We start from the raw sequence: 18,570 nt of genomic DNA, 5'->3' as shown, positions 1-18,570 counted from the left end.
ATAGTAGTCCTTAATGAGCTCACTATATGACTCAGGAAGTGACTGAAGAACCCAGTCAAAAGCCAACTTCCTTGGGAACACGACACCCAACATTCTCAGCCTGTCAATGTGTGACTTTATATCCAAGACATGTGCACACACAGACCTTCCATCCTTGTGTTTGCTATCCAATAGGGCTTGAGTGATCTTGAACTTTTCAAGTCTTCGAACTTGTGGGTTAGGGAGAATAATTAGAGGGGATGGAGGAAGTGAAGTATGACTTCCATAATCCAATTGCGGAACATCATCTTCAAGAGGAAAACTTGTTCTAAATGATTTGGGAAGACCATAACACGGGAGAAATTCAAGTTTAGTTGATTTAAGTCCTTAATATAACACCCAAATGAAATATTAAGGCTAGGACCGAACACAATATTTTACAACTTGGAAGAGGGATGTCGTAATCCAAATCGCAAAATATTTGAAGGTAGGTAAATGACGATTTACCAACTTCCACCATGAAAAACGAAATTGAAAATTAGGTTTTAAATGGATTGAAATTCCTAGATCCTTTGAGATTCATTGAACTATTCAATGACATGTTTAAATCTCGATTGTTCCCTTCAAGTTTGTGACTGGGATGCCGAGGATCACAAACAAGGTGTGAATAACAATGCAAATTAGCTTGGTACACCCAATGTTACAACCACCTAATCAATGTGCTGGTTAACCACACACGCTCCATTGATCTATGATTAACATCAAGCTACCCTTTACCACGCACTGTCAGTCCTGATTAGTGTGCCAATTAACCACAGACGCTCCACTAACGACTTAATAAGGTGCAAAGTGCAATTTCATGGGTTAGCACCATATTCACATGTTCCTATGTAACTAAGATTTGTGAATTTATAAGTGTTTAGTTACTTTATATTTATCATTATACTTTTAATGCAGGGAGAATTTGAGTCCTATCCTACCCGTTCGGCTAACAACCCTCCACCAGTCAAGGAAGCGGTGGGTGAGAGTGGACACCCATTAAACTGCCCTTTTATAGACAGTAACCTTATACCCCCCCCCCCCCCCCCCTTATAGACCGACTTCGTGAATGAAGCCTACTAACGGTAAGACTTACTTTACTCTTATACATACACACATACATATATATACACACACACACACACACACACATATATATATATATATATATATATATATATATATATATATATATTAGACCTATAATATTATAATAGTATAAGGGTTGAATTTTAAACTTTTAAATTATAGGGTTTGGAACTAAATGTGTCAAAAGAAGACTCTACATTTACAAATTCCAAAACTTAAGGTCAAGTTTTGAACTTTTCAAAAACTTTTCGAATCCATAACATATGAGTTTAATATATGTTTTAATGAAAAGACTCTTGAAAATCCATAACTTGAGGACAAGTTATGGAGTTCATAAAAAACATTTATGGAAAAACTCTTCAAGACCATAACCTATGAGTTTAATGAAGTCTTTTAAAAGAAAAACTTTTCAATTTTCATAACTTGAGGACAAGTTATGGAATAAATTAAAGACCATAAAGATCATCAAATAAACTAACAATCATGTCAAATAATATCCATGATCTAGATTAAACTCATATGAACAAGATAATTCATATCAAACAAATTTCATGTAATTAGCATAATCATATAAAATAATACAAAACATGAAACTTTGAAAATTATCTTATAAATTGGATAAGCATGATCATTACCACATTAAAAGTAGGTTTATAAGTTCAAAAATAGCTTAGGGTAATGTTCCTAGTCCAATTCTAGCCAAAAACCTCAATTATCTACATTCTGGAGCATCAGCTCATCAAGTGCAGGAACAAACTCGGCGAGTTGGTCATGGGCTCCCCCACATGGTCTAATATCCAAGTGTCATGGGCTCCCCCCATGGTCTTTACTTGGAATGTCATGGTCTCCCCCACATGGTCTGATATCCAAGTGCCATAGGCTCCCCCCGGGGGTCTTCCATGCAAGTATCACAGAGACAACTAGCATACCACATATCACCGAAACAACTACCATACCACATAACACATAATGGGCCGACATTGGTGCCTTCAAACCATGGATATGGTGAGGAGACTCACCTCGCACTGTTGAATCATACAGAAGCACCCTTGGCTGCTGGCTGACAGATCCTCAACTACTAATAACAAAACAAACCAATACCCGATTAACAATTGAGTTCTAATCCATATACATAACCTCAAACCTAGGGTGAAAAGACCATTTTACCCCTAACCTAGCCTTGACCAAAACTAAAATGTGAAAGGCCCAAAAGGCCAATTAACCAATTAGTGGCCCAATTTTCCAAATTGGGCCCAAACCTCTACATGGCCTTACCTTAAGGTCCAACCACCTTTCTACTCCAAAACACTTGGCATTCCGATGACCCATTAGCCCATAACCATTCATAGCCCAATTATGGCCCACTCATGGCCCAATTTTCCGAATTAGGCCCAAACCTCCCCAATGGACCTTGTCCTAAAGCCCACTAATTTCCTTGACCCAAAACTTGTTTTCCAGATGTCCACGAAGGCCCACAATGCTTATCTCCACTGTTTTCATTAAGCATTTAATGCTTATCCCATAAATCCAAACCACATATTTGAGTCCCAAATAACGCCTGGACCCATAAAGTCAGTGACTTGGTGACTTTGCATGCCCTAAATGAACCCAAACTCCAAATATAACACTCTACTACCAAGGAAATGGTCCTAACTCATGCATGAATGGATTTAAACTCTAAAAGTGCCAACTTTTTGGACCTTGAACCTCAGAAACACTAAGAGGGGCAACTCAAAGCTTCTGGAATGAAATCAAGACCACTAGATCTCATACTTAGGACCAAAATGAACCAAAACTCATAAATGGTAGATCTAAGACATCAATGATCACGTTCAAAGCTTTATACCTACAAAAATCTGGAAATGAGACACATAATCCAGATCCATAAGGTCTTCCTTGATTCCCATCCATACACCAAGCTCCATCTTCATATAAATTGACCAAAACACCAAAAATGGACACCATAAGCTCAAGATACCACCATGAAGACTTAAGGATGAATTCTAGGGTTTTACAGGGTGGAGGCTAACTTAGAATGAAGAAGGAGGCTTAACCTTATGCTTATATAGGGTACAACCCTTGGATTAGGGTTTTCAATCTGACCCCGTACGCCCATCGTACCTTCTCGTACGCCCCGCGTATGAGGCCGAGCACCCCAAACCAACCTCGCACAAACGCCCCACGTTTCTCCCAGCTACGCCTTGCGTAGTTCCTTCACCTCGGTACACCCTGCGTACCACCTTTTTACGCCCGACATACAAGGGTTTTTCCCAAACCCTAATTCTTACGAAGGCCACAACTCTCTCGATATAACTCCGATTCCAACAATCTATATATCCCTGAAAAGGTATCAAGATGCTCTACACTATTATCAACTCATACGGGACATAAGATACTCCGGACGGACATCCGCTTTCCATAAAATCCCTAACTGAAAAATTAGTGAAATGCCCATTGATTCCAAACACAAACCGAATACCCAAAACATCCAAATTACAGTATCCAACTCCAACTGGGGCCAAAAATCAATTCCTCAAGGATCCGAAGCCTGCTAATACCCAATCCTTTGATCAACAACTCAAAATGGAAACAATGTGAAACATGATGTTACAACTTTCCCCCACTTAAACTAGATTTCGTCCTTGAAATTCGTCCTTACCTTTCCCAACACATCTAATAATTTGGTCAACATCATCACAACCCGAGAATAATACAACCTTACCAAGGCAACCAAAACCAACCCTAACAGAACCTACCAAACTTGAAAAGGAACGAAGCTTAAACCCCTTGCAGAAAACCACCTCTATCTTTCCCGAAACTCGAAACCTCAAATTGATATGTCTTCCCGACAACCCGCCCACATTGAACCACTATCATACCATTTCCTCATGAATACTAGACTAAATAAAATTCTTACAACCCTGATTATCTTGATGCTTCCATCGGAACCAAAACCAATGATCATATACAACTACATAATACCTACACTTGACAAAAGTCTCAGATAATCCTTCGAGTAGAAGATTACTCCCTGCAACGGTTAGACTCGTACGAGAGATGCGAAACAGGGTTGAATCAACCACTCTGAGATTATTTAATCGAACCGTGAGCGACTTAACATATACCCCGAATACAAGCAACTCCTCACACGAGGTTCAAATCACTGAAACCACTCCGACTAGTCTTGCTACTACCTATCTACTTCCCAAAGGCAGCCAAGACCTCCCTGGTCCCAACTAGTCAGCCAACTAATTGAATCAGTGAACTTCTGCCCGATTGTTGAGCCAAAAGACATACAAACACATAGTATCCCCACGCAACTTCCGAGAGCAACCTTATCTGGCGATAATCCTCCAAACCACATTGACACCAACCTACTGCTAAAAGAATGCCACGAGACCAACTGCAGTCTCATAACATACCCGGTATCCAACGACCTACCTTCTCCTGATTCCAAACACGTTGAGGCCCTCTCGCATACATAACCAACCCAAGACGCAACAATACATCTCAATTCCTATAAAAAATAAACTCATTCATTACCCTTGAACCCTACAATTGATGCCTTTGGCATATAGATACCCCAATTCATTTCCACTGAAACGAAAATCGTGTGCCATCACGCACGATACCGGACATCGAGTTCTTACCCAAAACCCATTTAACACTCCACTTATAACCCGAGATTTACGAATCTACACTTGCATTTCACACCACACCCTTCGGATTCCTGATGAATCTTCACCTGACCGATAAATAATTACCCCCAAACCATTTATGAGACTATCAATCTCGCACCTGGTCCAACCTCCGGATTCCCAAGAATCCATACAGCAAAGCTACCCTGCCTAAAACCCCTCTGTGTCACACACTGATCCTCCACATGATCTTGCAACTCAAGATCCGATACATGTACCTAATGGTCTCTACCAGGACCCGCCCGATCTACCATAATCACACGATCCTCGTCCGTGAGTCCTCCTCCTCTAGAGCTATACGGCCCGACCCAATCCGGACCCCAATGGTCCTCAACCCAAAACAGAGAATATTCCTTGACAACCCTATCCGACATACCCAAGGCACGAACTGATTCCCCCATCACACTCGACCGATTCTAATAATAGTTTTCCTTGAACTGGTGAATGCTACTATCCCATCGCAGTCTCACAACACCTCCAACCAACCATGGGTACCACACATGGTCTTACTATACTCAAACCAACACCATACCACGCATCCTGAACTAAATCCTGCAACCAATCAGGAGTTCGGGTCACACATTCACATCCCACACTCTAAAATGATCGACAATGGAGATGTCGACCTGCGCTCAGGAGTTTCCTGAACCCCCACCAACGCCACCTCAATCCGAACAACCACTTATCTCTCCCCCACTTGGACCTAACGAAAGTCTCTCTACTTTTTGTTGGATAAGGTGTCTAAGTCCATAACTTAATTTGGTATATACTTGACCCGACCCGGCACAGTCCATTTGGGTTGCACTTCACCCGAACTATTTGTATGGTTAAACCTTTGAGAATTATATGTTTATGATTTGTTAATATATTATAAGTTATAATATATTAATATGAAATCATATTATTTAATTAGTATTGATCATAAATTAATTTAGAATTAATTTGGTGATAAAAAAGATGACTAATTAAATATGGGCTCTTGTATTTATATAAGTGTGGGCTAATACTCATTTGGAATGGGCTTGGCATGCATGGGAGTCCATGGAGCTTTTAACCCATGGATCCTTGGAAAGGAAGAGTCATGGGTATTAGGGTTTACATGGATGTAACCCTAATCCTCCACACTATATAAAGGAGCTTATGATGCTTGAAATGGCACTAGTGGTGTGTGTGTACGAAGGTGGCCGATTTCTAGAAGCAAACATACACTCTCATAGTTTTTCCAAGTTTGTGGTGATTTGTGATTTCCATTTGAGGCATCCACATTATTGGTGCTTGGCTCTCAAACTCCAAGGAATCAACTCACTATTGAAAGTAAAACATAGATCCAAGGTTTCTAGGGTTGCATGTACACCATATGAGTGTTAGGATGCTCACAACCCATCACTTTTAACCCTTAGGAAGTTCCGATCTATCTCCCTCAAATAGCGTGAACCGGCCAAACCCTATGCCGAACAATACTGTCATTCCATTGCTAGCCAAACTCATTAATCACCCGATTCTAACCGACTGCAACCCATGCGAATATAAAGCTCCTCTGACACTGTTGATGATCAAACAATCCAAACAACTTCCACTACCATCTTCCCGCACCGCTCTCCTCCTAGCAACATCAATGCTTGGACCCAAAAGTTCTTTCATAAGCAACTTCGCTCCTACGAAATAAATACTAGAATCACCGAAAGTTGACGATTTCGCCAAAACTAATTTGTTGAATCCTAACCATATACCTTCCACATAATCCTCCTGAACCGATCTTGACTAAACCCAAAATATCAACTGAACACATTGGAATCCGCTACACAAGATACAACTGATGGGTTTTAAGCATTCCAACATTCCTATGGTGCACATGCAACCTTAATTGCTTTGGATCTAGGTTTTTCTCAAGTTATACATGCAAATCAATTATCCAAAGCAAAACCATAGATCTAGTATACACAATTCGAAATTCACATATATATTAGGGTTTGATGATTACTTCACTTGTTATATTGTAATAACAAGAACAATCCTTGCTAGATATTGACTTTTGAAAGCCTAGTCCCCCAAGTGTTGCACCTCTAATAGAGTCACAAACACTCAATGCAAAGAATGACTTAGGAGGGAGGTGAAAATCAGCTAATATAGGGTTTCATAAAGCTTAGGCCCAAAAATCCCATAGTGGAGGGTTCCTTATATAGTTGTATGGGCTGCTAGGGTTTCTGGAGGAAACCCTAATTCCTGCTTAAGGCTTAAACAGCCCATGGACCTCCACTTTAGAGCCCTTGGACGAAATCTTATGGGCTTACCCATAAATTTCGTCCACTCCACTCTATAGAGTCCATCAGCCCAGTTTTGCAACTATCAATGATTTGCAAAACAGTCTCTCCATTATTAATCAGTTCCTTTAATCCCAAAATTAATATTAAATTAATTTATTATTAATTACTAATTAATAATATGGTTTCCAAATAATATATTAATCTTATAGTATATTAATAAAATCATTCTGAGTACCAATTTATTATTCATATAATAAATCCTACTCTCTCTCTCTCTCTCTCTCTCTCTCTCTTTTCATTAGTCATCCCGCCAAGTTGCATGAGTGAAGGAAACCCAAAAGGACCATGCTCATAATCAAATCAAGTATATACCAAATATAGTTATGGGCTTAGACACCTAGTCCAACAGTCTCCCACTTGGATAAGTATAATAAATATTATTGCAAGTATGATTTCAGAATTTGATTAGCAATCACAGCTTTCAAAAGTCGTTGTCGAACTCTGATCTTATAAGCAACGCGCCCTTTAGATAAGTGATCAAATATTCCTCCGTGCTACAAGATATCGTATGGACATGAGACATGGATGAATGAATTTGTTGTGTTGGAGACCCAATAAATTATAGTTGAGAAGCTAACCTGCAGAAAGCCAAACTCTATCACCACTATTACACACAAGGTTGCATATATTTTTACATCTATCGTAATTCAAAGTGTCTTTTTTGATAAGGATCTACAAGCTCTAGGGTGTCGAGTAAAAAAGGTATGATGCAATTTCCGGAAAGTATGATGCTATTTCATGCTTTGTAATTACAACGCAGTAAATAGCATCATACTTTCTTGCTTTGTAAATACAACGTTGGAAAAGCATCATACTTTTAGTAAATACTTTATTGTAGCATCCTACTTTCATGTTAGGAAAAGAACACTAAAAAAGAAAACTCAATGGCGTTGTGTTTTGTTTTTGGATTGTATTTGTTTCACCTTAATGTTTTTGATATTACTCTCCTTACAAAATTGTTGACGATTTTAAACTTTATTGCATTAGTCTAACTGTTTTGTTTACTGGGTTAAATGCAAGATATACAACTTACTTTCATTTATTTGGTTAAACGCAGGGATCACCAACACTGATAAAATGGGATTGTGTTAGCTGAATCCCCTGCCTTTAAAAAGCATATGGTGGCTTCTAGATCTGCAATGATTCACATTGGTAGTAATCCAAAATTATCATCATAATTGGTAAGTTGGTTACTCTAACTATCATTTTCCGTATTATCCTTTCATATGTTAATTTTTTTCATGAATACTGAAGTAACAAACTGTTTTCAATTTCTTTTGTCATATTATTGATTTATTTGCATGTTTTTTATTTGATCTTGAGGGTTTTCCTGTTTATTTTAATTCGAATGCTTAAACAATTTGTCAGTGAGTAGGTCCCCAATTGGTAAAATTGACCATTAATTTGATCGATAAGGAGTATTACATTTTCGTTTTTACCCACCCTGATATTAGAGCTTGTAAAGTTTTCAAGTTTAAATTCCCTAATTAGATAAAATTTAGATCTTTCCTCTTTTATGCGTTAATATTCTTTTGCAGGTCAACTTTTACATCAAAAGGGCGTTGTACTGATACTTCCACAACACAAGATCGCCAACAAATGGTTAATGCCTGAGAACTTTAGTGCCATATTAATATGACATTTAGCAACACTTCCATATTCATGATTATTATAATTAAATGCCAATGTAATTAATGTCCATATGTGGTTTTAGAATGAAACATATGAGAAATTTTCAAAATCCAAAAATCATTATTTTTTATCAAGTTGGATGTAATTCTTTGATTATTAAGTTTTAAATGTTTGCTGCAAGATATCCATAGTTTAAATTATTGTTATAAATTTAAATAAAAGTTTTAAAATCCAAATATGGAAGAAAGAAATATTAAATTTTCAAATGAAACGTATTTTTATTTTTAACCCAAAGCAATAATATAAAATTATTTTAACCAACCCAAAAAAAGAAACATACGTTATAATGAAAAACAAAAACATATCTTATTTTTAATCTAAACTAGCAATTTATATCACAAAAAATATTAATGGAACATCATTTTTGTCGATGATTAAGTGTTCATTGAAATGTGACATGTTTTCAAAATCAAACTAATTGTGAAAATGAAACTATTTACGTCCACGAAAAGAAAAGTAATCGTCGTTTGATCACTTGCTTTATCTTATTAAAGACTCTTTCCCATCAGAGAAAATTGTGTCTGACTCATGAAAACCAATGTATTGAATCGTTTATAAAGTTTTATACGACAAGTTCGGTCAATTCCATTGTTTGCCTTTGGAGACTTGGACCAAAGACCTATATCAACTGTTTTTATTATTTTGTAGCATTTTAAGCAACTTGTAACAAATGAGTTTATTCAGACTATCCCAAACCATAAGGATCATTTGTGTAATTTACTTTAAGTTTTAGGGGGTGTTTGGGATATCTTTTATACCTTAAAAGTCCTTTTGGTAAAAGGACTTTTCTTAAAAGGACTTTCTCAAAAAGTAGGCTTTTAAAATGTGTTTGGCATGCAAATGTAAAAAGCATCAAAAAGATAAGAATGGGTATCTTTTGTATAGTCTTTATTTCCTTCTTGGCCAAAAGTTAAAATGAAAAGAACTTTTCAATTTGCCAAATGACTTTTAGGGTTTTTTTACTTTTTGAAAAAGATAAAGTCAAAAAGTTGTTTAAAAAGATATCCCAAACTCAAAGATTTCAACTTTTGATTGTTTGTTTATTTACTGCTTTAATTTTTGTTTGGTTTCAATTAATAGCATTATTGTTTAGGTAAATCTCCGATAAAGTCTTAATATTTTAGATTAGTTTATGGTTTAATATTATCTTTTATTTTTTTGAACAGAAAAGTCTCAGTCATTTTATTTGCCCAAATTAACGTAACAACCCTTATTTTTTGTAATAGAAAACGACATATTATCTTATAAAATTAGATAATCTGGATTTTTCTATTCAAAAAATAAATGTCGAGATTAAACTGTAAACTAACCCAAAATATTTGAACTTTATCGAAGATTTGCCTATTGTTTATTGTTGATTTTTAGATTAATTGGTATAATTTATCAATGTTTATCACAATCTGGCATTTGAAAAAAATGATTTATTTGAACTACTTTTACCATTTCTTTTGTCAACGAAGTAGGAATGCTACATGCTATTTGTCTACATGTGTGTTTGACAAAACTAGCTTGTAGTTATATCTGTAATTTTTATTTGTTATAGAGTGTTTGACAAAAGTAGCTTGGAGCTTTTCAAATGTATACAGTTATATAAAATTACAATTGTTTAAAAAAGATAAATATATAATTATATTTTTTAAGGGAAAATATGGATTTTTATTCTAAAAGCTCAATAACATTTTTTTGTTTAAATCGATTTTTTTTGTTAAAAGTTAGAAATTCTCAAACGCTCGCTACGAAACACACATAACTCTTTATGTTTCGATTAACTAAGAGAAAGGAACTTATAATCTTATATCATGTTTTATTTTGAATACTTATGTATTTATTGTTTAATAATCTTTGTTTTGTGGATTGGTTCAAATGCAAAAAGTAAATTCAAACAAATAAAAAATTGATCCAGAATGAAAACGATAGTCTATAATTAAACTTGAAAAAGACTCCAAGTTCTAATTATTAGATATTTTGAGATGCTAGTAACAAATGGATAACTAATCTTATCTCCCATTACTAAATAGCAACTTCCCAAAAACAAGAAACAGACTCAAAGAAGTAAATACCAAAACTACCCTTTGCCAATAATATGCTAATTTGTCTTTCCCGAATTTCCATTCTTGCCCCTCCTAGTATGGTTTTGTTAGACAAAACAATTATAATGGAATATGTTAAAAAAGATTAAAGAAGATGATGTTAATGTTCCCACTTTTAATGAAGTTATACTTAAAAAACACTTTTGCTTACGAGAGATTGAACCGACTTGTTGATTTGTAAAATTATAACATACATATACTCTTTATAGTTGGCAAGTATAAAAAGTGGGGAAATTATTTTGGGCACAAAAACGAACCATATTACAGGCACAAGTACTTTATAGTTTCTTCTGAAGTTTGAACCCTCGGTCAGATCAGTTTGACCTGGGCTTTCTTTGAACCGCCTAATTGATTAAACCCGGTTCTTTGGGCTGGTTCAAAAAAGAAGTGATCCCTTCATGTGCAATATACTAACAAATACTTGTTTCCGAAATCACATATGGTGAAAATTTATAGTAGTTTCTAAATACCCAAAAGAGGCTTTGACCAATCACTCAGATTTTCAAACAATTCATTTTTGTGTTCTGATTTTCAGTGAACACATCAACGCAAACCAAAAAAAACTTGATTATGAGGAAAGGCTATCATTGTAAAAGCAAAAGAGATGCTTTTGACCTCCAAAAAGAAACAAGAAAAAAAAAAGTGGGCAAATGTAATTTGACTTGATTACGAGAGAGAAAGGCTATAATGTAAATTGTAAAAGCAAGAGAAAAAAGGAAAGGAAAAAAACAAAAGTATAAAAAGTGGGCAAGTGTAATTTGAATTCTCCTCATCTCCAGTATGACTATATCATAGTTTTTTGTCCCTTTGTCTTTATTTGTGCTAATACTTTATCTGCTCATCATCTTCCACCCCATTTGTTTACTATATATAGATCATACCAAGTTCATATATCATATATATGGATATGGATATACCTAAAGGAACCATCGTCTTCACCACCATCGGCCGACCCCACTATGGGTTCGATGTTTTCTCCACTCCACTGCCTGTTAATCTCCAAGAATTTTCAGAGCAGCGCCTCACCGACGGTGTTTCTGTCAATTTCAATGCTCAATTCATTGGCCCCGATGAACAACACCGCCTGGTTTATGTTTCCGAGAGAAGTGGATCATCCCAAATCTATCTAGATTCAGAACCCTTACCCTACTCTGCACCTGAAATAAGTCTCTTCCATGATCGCCCCATCGTTAGAGATGGACATCTTTACTTCATATCCGCTCACGAAACCTCCGATGCATCTTTCAAAAGCTGGTCCGCCCTTTACACCCTCCGGTTAGATGTAGACGATGCTGCTAAAACTAAAACCCTGTCTCGCTTGACTCCTTACGGATGTGTGGACTATAGTCCATCTCTTTCTCAATCCGGAGACCTCGTCGCCGTTGCTTCTTATGGTTTTCGCCCTTGGGCCGGTGAATTTCACCATCTCGAAACGGATATCGTTGTTTTCCGTCTTTCAGACCCCACAAATCGCTGGCTCGTATGTTCACAAGGTGGATGGCCTACATGGTCTGGCGACTCTGTGATTTACTTCCACCGACAAGCCGACGATGGATGGTGGAGCATTTTCAGACTCGATTTACCCTCCAAGTTTGATCTTTCTCCACCTCCTGCTCCTCAGCGTGTCACTCCTCCAGGTGTTCACTGCTTTACGCCGGCTGCTATGCATAACCGCCCACAAGTTGCTGTCGCGACTCGCCGAAAGGGCGATAGTTACCGCCACATCGAAATTTTGGATGTGGAATCCGGCAAGTTTTATCCTGTAACCAAGTTTCTGAATCCTAATATTCATCACTACAACCCATTTGTTTCTCCGCAGTCGGGGTTCCTCGGTTATCACCGGTTTAGAGGCGGTGATTCTGGAGAGGGTGAGTCCATAATTCCAAACTTAAACCTGGTTTCATCCCCGGTTAAGGGTCTTAGAATGGTGAGGGTAAATGGGGGGTTCCCTTCAGTGTCTCCTGCCGGAGATCTGATCGCCTTCAATCCTGTCTTTGACTCAAATGGCGGTGTTGACATTGTGAAATCAGATGGATCAAAGAGGTGGAGTCTGTTAAAGGGACGAACATCATTCTACAATTCATGGAGCCCCAAGGAGAAAAACGTCATCTTCACGTCGATTGGGCCTATATTTGATTCTGTTAAAGCGACAGTGCAAATTGCACGAATATCCTTTGATTTTAAAGGAGATGGAGAAGATGATGTTGAAGCTGAAATCAAGATCCTGACCAAGGAGGAGACGGGCAACAACGCTTTTCCTTCGTGTTCACCGGACGGGAAAAGTGTGGTATTCCGATCAGGGCGGTCGGGCCACAAAAACCTCTACGTAATGGACGCCGTGGAAGGAGAATTTAAGGGTAACAGCGGCATCCGACAGGTAACGAAGGGACCATGGATTGACACAATGCCGAGCTGGTCGCCTGACGGGAACCTCATTGCTTTTTCTTCCAACAGACACAATCCGGACAATGCAGAAGCGTTCAGCATATACATCATGAGTCCAGACGGGAGCAATACACGTAGGATCCATGTGGCTGGAGCTGAAGGGTCTGAAGAGGTGGATAGGGAAAGGATAAACCATGTGTGCTTCAGTGCTGATGGGGAGTGGCTGTTGTTCACCTCGAATATAGGCGGAGTCACGTCGGACCCGATCTCCCTACCTAATCAGTTCCAGCCTTATGGAGAGCTTTATGTCACCCGTTTGGATGGTACTGGTGGTCTGCGGAGGCTCACTTGGAATGGATACGAAAACGGGACTCCCACGTGGCATCCTGCTACTGTTCCTGAGTTGGTGAATTCCGGGGATAAGTTGTTAGGTCGATTTGATGAACCACTATGGATCAAATGTGATTTCTAATCACACCACACTCGACTCAACAAGACAACAATAAGCAATAAGACAACAATAAGCAATAAATAAAATTCCGATGGAAACTAGATCTGTTGGTCGCATCGGATTTATAATTAATGCAACAATAAAATAAAATAGTAAATTACAGAAATGGTTCTTCTGTTTTGGTCACATTTTTTGGTCTTTAAATAAAATAGTAAATTAGTTTTCCTAATTTAATTATTGAAACGGATATTTGAAACGAATATTTGAAACGGATATGTTATATGAGTATTGATTGATAAGCATAACATAATTGTACATGATGTATAATGTGGTGTATTCTCTTAAAATTCAAAAAATATGCAATATGCTTTATAAAGATAAAGATAAAGATAAAGATAAATACTAATTTTATTTCTCATATTTCTCTCTAAACTCAGATTTTCTCACAATCAAATATCCAATAATCCTAATCGGAGAGCTGTCGTCATTGCCCTCATCCACCAAAGTCACCGCCCTCATCCAAACAAATAACGGTTATGCTAATCTTGATACTTACCCCTCTTTTCTCCCACACCACCATTGCACCAACAGTGAATCACAATCCACTCCCAAACCTCCACCATCCATCGTATCTGACTGACGTCTCCACAATCTCTCTTCCTTCGCACCACTTTTCGGCAACGAATCCCCACAATGATCCATTTGCCCCTCTCTCTATATATAAATTCACTCTCCAATGCGGCCACCACTCATCGTTAAAGACACCGTCATCACCGTTGCCCCACTTCTGCCATCAATTGGTGCCCAAGCGTTGATGACATCCCTGCTACGGTCTGAAAAAGGTAATACATTTATTCTAAACCTGATTGTTTTGCCTTAAAAGTAAATGGTTATGAGTGTAAATGATTTTGATTGTTTCTTTCAAATTATTATTTTATATTTTTTTATAATTGTATTATAAAAAAATGTATTGTTTTTGTCCCAATGTAGGAATTGTTTGAATCGGAGAATGCAAAACAGGACCGTATGAGTGACATGAAAGATGATTCATGTTTGATACTTACATAAACACCACCAGAGTTGACGTAAGTTAGTGTTTTATCCCCTTTCTCTGTGTGTGACATCCTCAATTTCACGGCCAGAAAAGACCGATTTTTGTTTATGCTTTAATTGAAAATCATAGTAACATTTAAAAAAAAGTGTTGCAGAATTTGTTCCCAGTAAAAGATAAATACGTTATCAAAGCATTTCTGAAGAAAAATATTTTTATTCATTTTAAAACATTTGGGATGTCATCGTCAATACAAAAACATAAGCATAAACAAAACTTACATTCATTATCATTAGTGATTTATATCTTCTTAATCTCTCAGTGTAATGTGACTTCATATCAACATCTATGATATAAATAAACTGAGTTGGTCAGGTTGGGAAACCTGGTGAGTAAATAGGGTTTTCAACCCACAATAATATAATTATTATGTTTAAACATCAAACAATCAACCCAATTACCCATCCCCATTATCTTCTTAAGGATTTACCCTAAGAATCAGCTACTCCTCGTTTATTCATTCCTAAGGATCATCCTAAGGAAAAGACACGAAGTCCATCATTGCCAATGACACAGTTGTCAAGCACAACTGCTAATATTATCACTTAGGCACAACTGCCAGAATTGTGACATTCTCTATGAGGCACTTTTGCCAGTATTGTCCTTTAAACGCTACTGTCATGGTTATAATGTTCTCTATTAGGCGCAGCTGCCGATACTATCCTTAGAGCGTAGCTGCTAGGATGTTTACCATAGATCAACAACATCTACAAGTTGTGGTGCAGCTGCCAGTGCTCATCTATAGGGTACTAGGTCCATTGCTGCCAATGTTCACCTATTTCAACTTTCATCCCTCATGATTCATCTACCCATGTTTTACCCAACATATTTTGCAGACATAAAAATACATATACAACTTAAATAATTTAAAACGTGTATAAAAATATTTCATCCAGCATAAACACCAAGTATTCAGACAATATGCACACATAGCATGTAATTTATATAAAATACTTCATATCTATGTGTAAGATGAAAGCAACTATGCACTCACTTGAAAAGGTGGTAACTCGGCAATCGGACAGCACTTCGTTGCTCTTAACACAATTTCCCTTTGACAAAATCTAGTATCATTACCACTAGAGTTTAGTTTAATATTCACGGAGACTATTTAATAGTCTTGCTATTATTACTATTATATAAGCACAAAACAATATTTCTCAACCACTATATACAGACAGGGGCCAGACATTAAACACCGGAGGGCATGACCATTTTGGCATATAGCAGTTCTAAAATCCAACAACCCTATGCGGTCTTTTAAACCAGATTCCCCGTATCGCGAGTGGTTAAAAAGATGTTATAACGAAACTTATATAACTCATAATAATAGCTCAAATACTTACTATAAGGTCCTAATAACATTATGATATTGAAACATAAAATACACTAACGATAGGGTAGGCGTAGCTCACTTACAGCGGGTTTTTCACAAAACTGGTCTTCGCTGGAGCAGCGTTCCCGAGCTGAAAGGCTCCTTTTCTCGGGACTCCAGGAGCCTGGGGGCTTCCTTCAGGTGCTAGGGGGTTTACCTAGACTTTAGGGGGCTCAAGGGGAGTTAGAGAGAGAAAGTGAAGTTGGAATGGTGTGAAGAATGAGGGAACCCGACACCTCTATTTATAGTGAGGCTGGCAGCTCTACTCGTCGAGTAGGGGAACCTACTCATCGAGTCCATGCCACATGTCACCTTCTGGTGGCTAACCTTGGGGAGGAAGCAACGGCCAAGATTTCGCTACGTCACCCGATTTCGCACGGCAGCCTCCCGACTTAGAAAAATCATAACTCTCGCATATGAGCTTCGTTTTTGACATTACTTATATCCACGCGTAGGTAAAAACAAGATCTACAACTTTCATTTAGATTCTGTTGGCTAATTCTCGACCGATTTTAAATTTAACAATCTGAGGAGATTATACTGTTAAATATCCGCGTAAAATTTATAACTTCTACATACGGACTCCATTTTCGTCTGTCTTTTTATCGTTGAGTTCCTATTAATGAGATATTCAACTCCCATTTAGGTCACGTAGGCCAAAAACCGCTCGAACTAAAATTCGAGTTTCAGGTCGTGCACTGCTATGCCAAATCTTAGAAAATTCATAACTTCCTCATACGAAGTCAGATTTGGGCGTTCTTTTTTTTTTTGTATGTTCTCGGTTTAATGTATACTACAACTTTTGTTTAGGTCACTAAGACTAAAAAGTCCTCTATCGTAAATTCACTATTTACGTCTCCCGGTGCCGTGTCGGTTTTGCCGTAAAACTTTGACGGACCATAACTTCTTTGTTATAACTCAGGATTTCGGCATTCTTTATATGTATGGAACCCTTGTAACATATACTAAAACTTGGTTAAGATTAATCTGTATAAATAACCTTCCATCAAAAACTCATTTTTGATGCTCATTGTCTCTAATTTGACTGGCCCGGATCTGCGGGCGATACACTATGTATATATGTATGTTTGTGTGTGTCGTGGGGGGGGGGGGGGGGGGTGCGAACGTACATACATGTAAAAAAAATCTTAATCAGCTTCGAGTGGGAATTATTTTGGGAATTCATGGAAAAGGTAAGTTCAAACAAATTCATCTTGATTCTTGAATAGGTAAAAGCTTTATAATTGAGGCTGCTATCGAGGGCATTTTGGTCATCAATCATGAGTAGATACAAAAACCCTAATTTTCTTCATCGGTTTCGTATTTGATTCTTAACCTAGCCCCCTAAGTTGTTTTATTACTAGTTGAACCATCTGACCATTTATTTTTCTTTGTACCATTCAGAGGGGTTTTTTAGTTTGTTGATTGATTTCCATTTGCTCAAGCACTGATATTTTATTCACAATCAATCAAGTGCAAGTTAATGTTACGGCTGAAATAGAGCCTATATACATGGTGAAAGACGAGTAAATTGCTATTTCAACTAATACGGACGCACAAACCCACAAGCCCTAACTCATGGAAGTAAACCTTTAATTTTTATCAAATTATAATATATATATATATATATATATATATATATATATATATATATATATATATATATATATATATATATATATATATATATAAAGAACTTTTTGGCCTTAGTAATCTAAACGAAAGTCGTAGAATTTGTTAAACTGAGAGCATCCATATAACGACCAAAAATTTGAGCCAATTTAAAACATTTTATTTCATTCAAAAACCATTAAGTTCATACATATTATTTTCAAAATAATTTAAACATCAGAGTATCCCCCAGAACCATATCACATGAATCATAAAACATGAGGAGCGGTACGATCACGTCTTCGCCTTGCCACAATCTCCTGAAGTACCTGAAACAATCCACTGAACTGTAAGCCCGAAAGCTTAGTGAGTTACCCCCAAAATACCAACCACATACAACCATAATCATAACATATTGTATCACAATACAGAACAGCCATGCCTCTCAAGTCTGCAGCATGACTAGTCTGCCCTCAACAGCCCTTCAGTTCACCTGGTCCACTCTCTGAGTCTACAGTATGACTGGACTGCCCACACCGGGCCTTCAGTCTATCTGGATCTATCCGAGCCTTCGGTATGACTGGACCGCCATACATGCCTACAATCTATCCGGACTGCTCGTAGGGTATGTTGGCCTTCAGCACAAAGCAGGACCGCCTCAACCTAAACATCAAGCAAATAACCATGTGTACATATAACAGGAAATCACATAACAGTCTATAGGCA

At 37.4% G+C, this 18,570-nt stretch overlaps 1 protein-coding gene across 1 annotated transcript; it reads left to right on the top strand.

Annotated features, from left to right (window-relative positions):
* Positions 1-11,721: 11,721 nt before the first annotated feature.
* LOC111900858 (uncharacterized) lies at positions 11,722-13,976 on the top strand. The gene has a single exon (XM_023896738.3). It carries the CDS (start codon positions 11,813-11,815, stop codon positions 13,766-13,768), a length of 1,956 nt encoding a protein of 651 aa, XP_023752506.1. The 5' UTR covers positions 11,722-11,812; the 3' UTR covers positions 13,769-13,976.
* The last annotated feature ends 4,594 nt before the right edge of the window (positions 13,977-18,570 follow it).

The sequence above is a fragment of the Lactuca sativa genome, chromosome 1 (genome assembly GCF_002870075.4).
Source record: "Lactuca sativa cultivar Salinas chromosome 1, Lsat_Salinas_v11, whole genome shotgun sequence".
Classification (NCBI taxonomy): Eukaryota; Viridiplantae; Streptophyta; class Magnoliopsida; order Asterales; family Asteraceae; genus Lactuca; species Lactuca sativa.
Note: the sequence above shows the minus strand (reverse complement) of the source record. Positions and strands in the feature narration are given on the sequence as shown.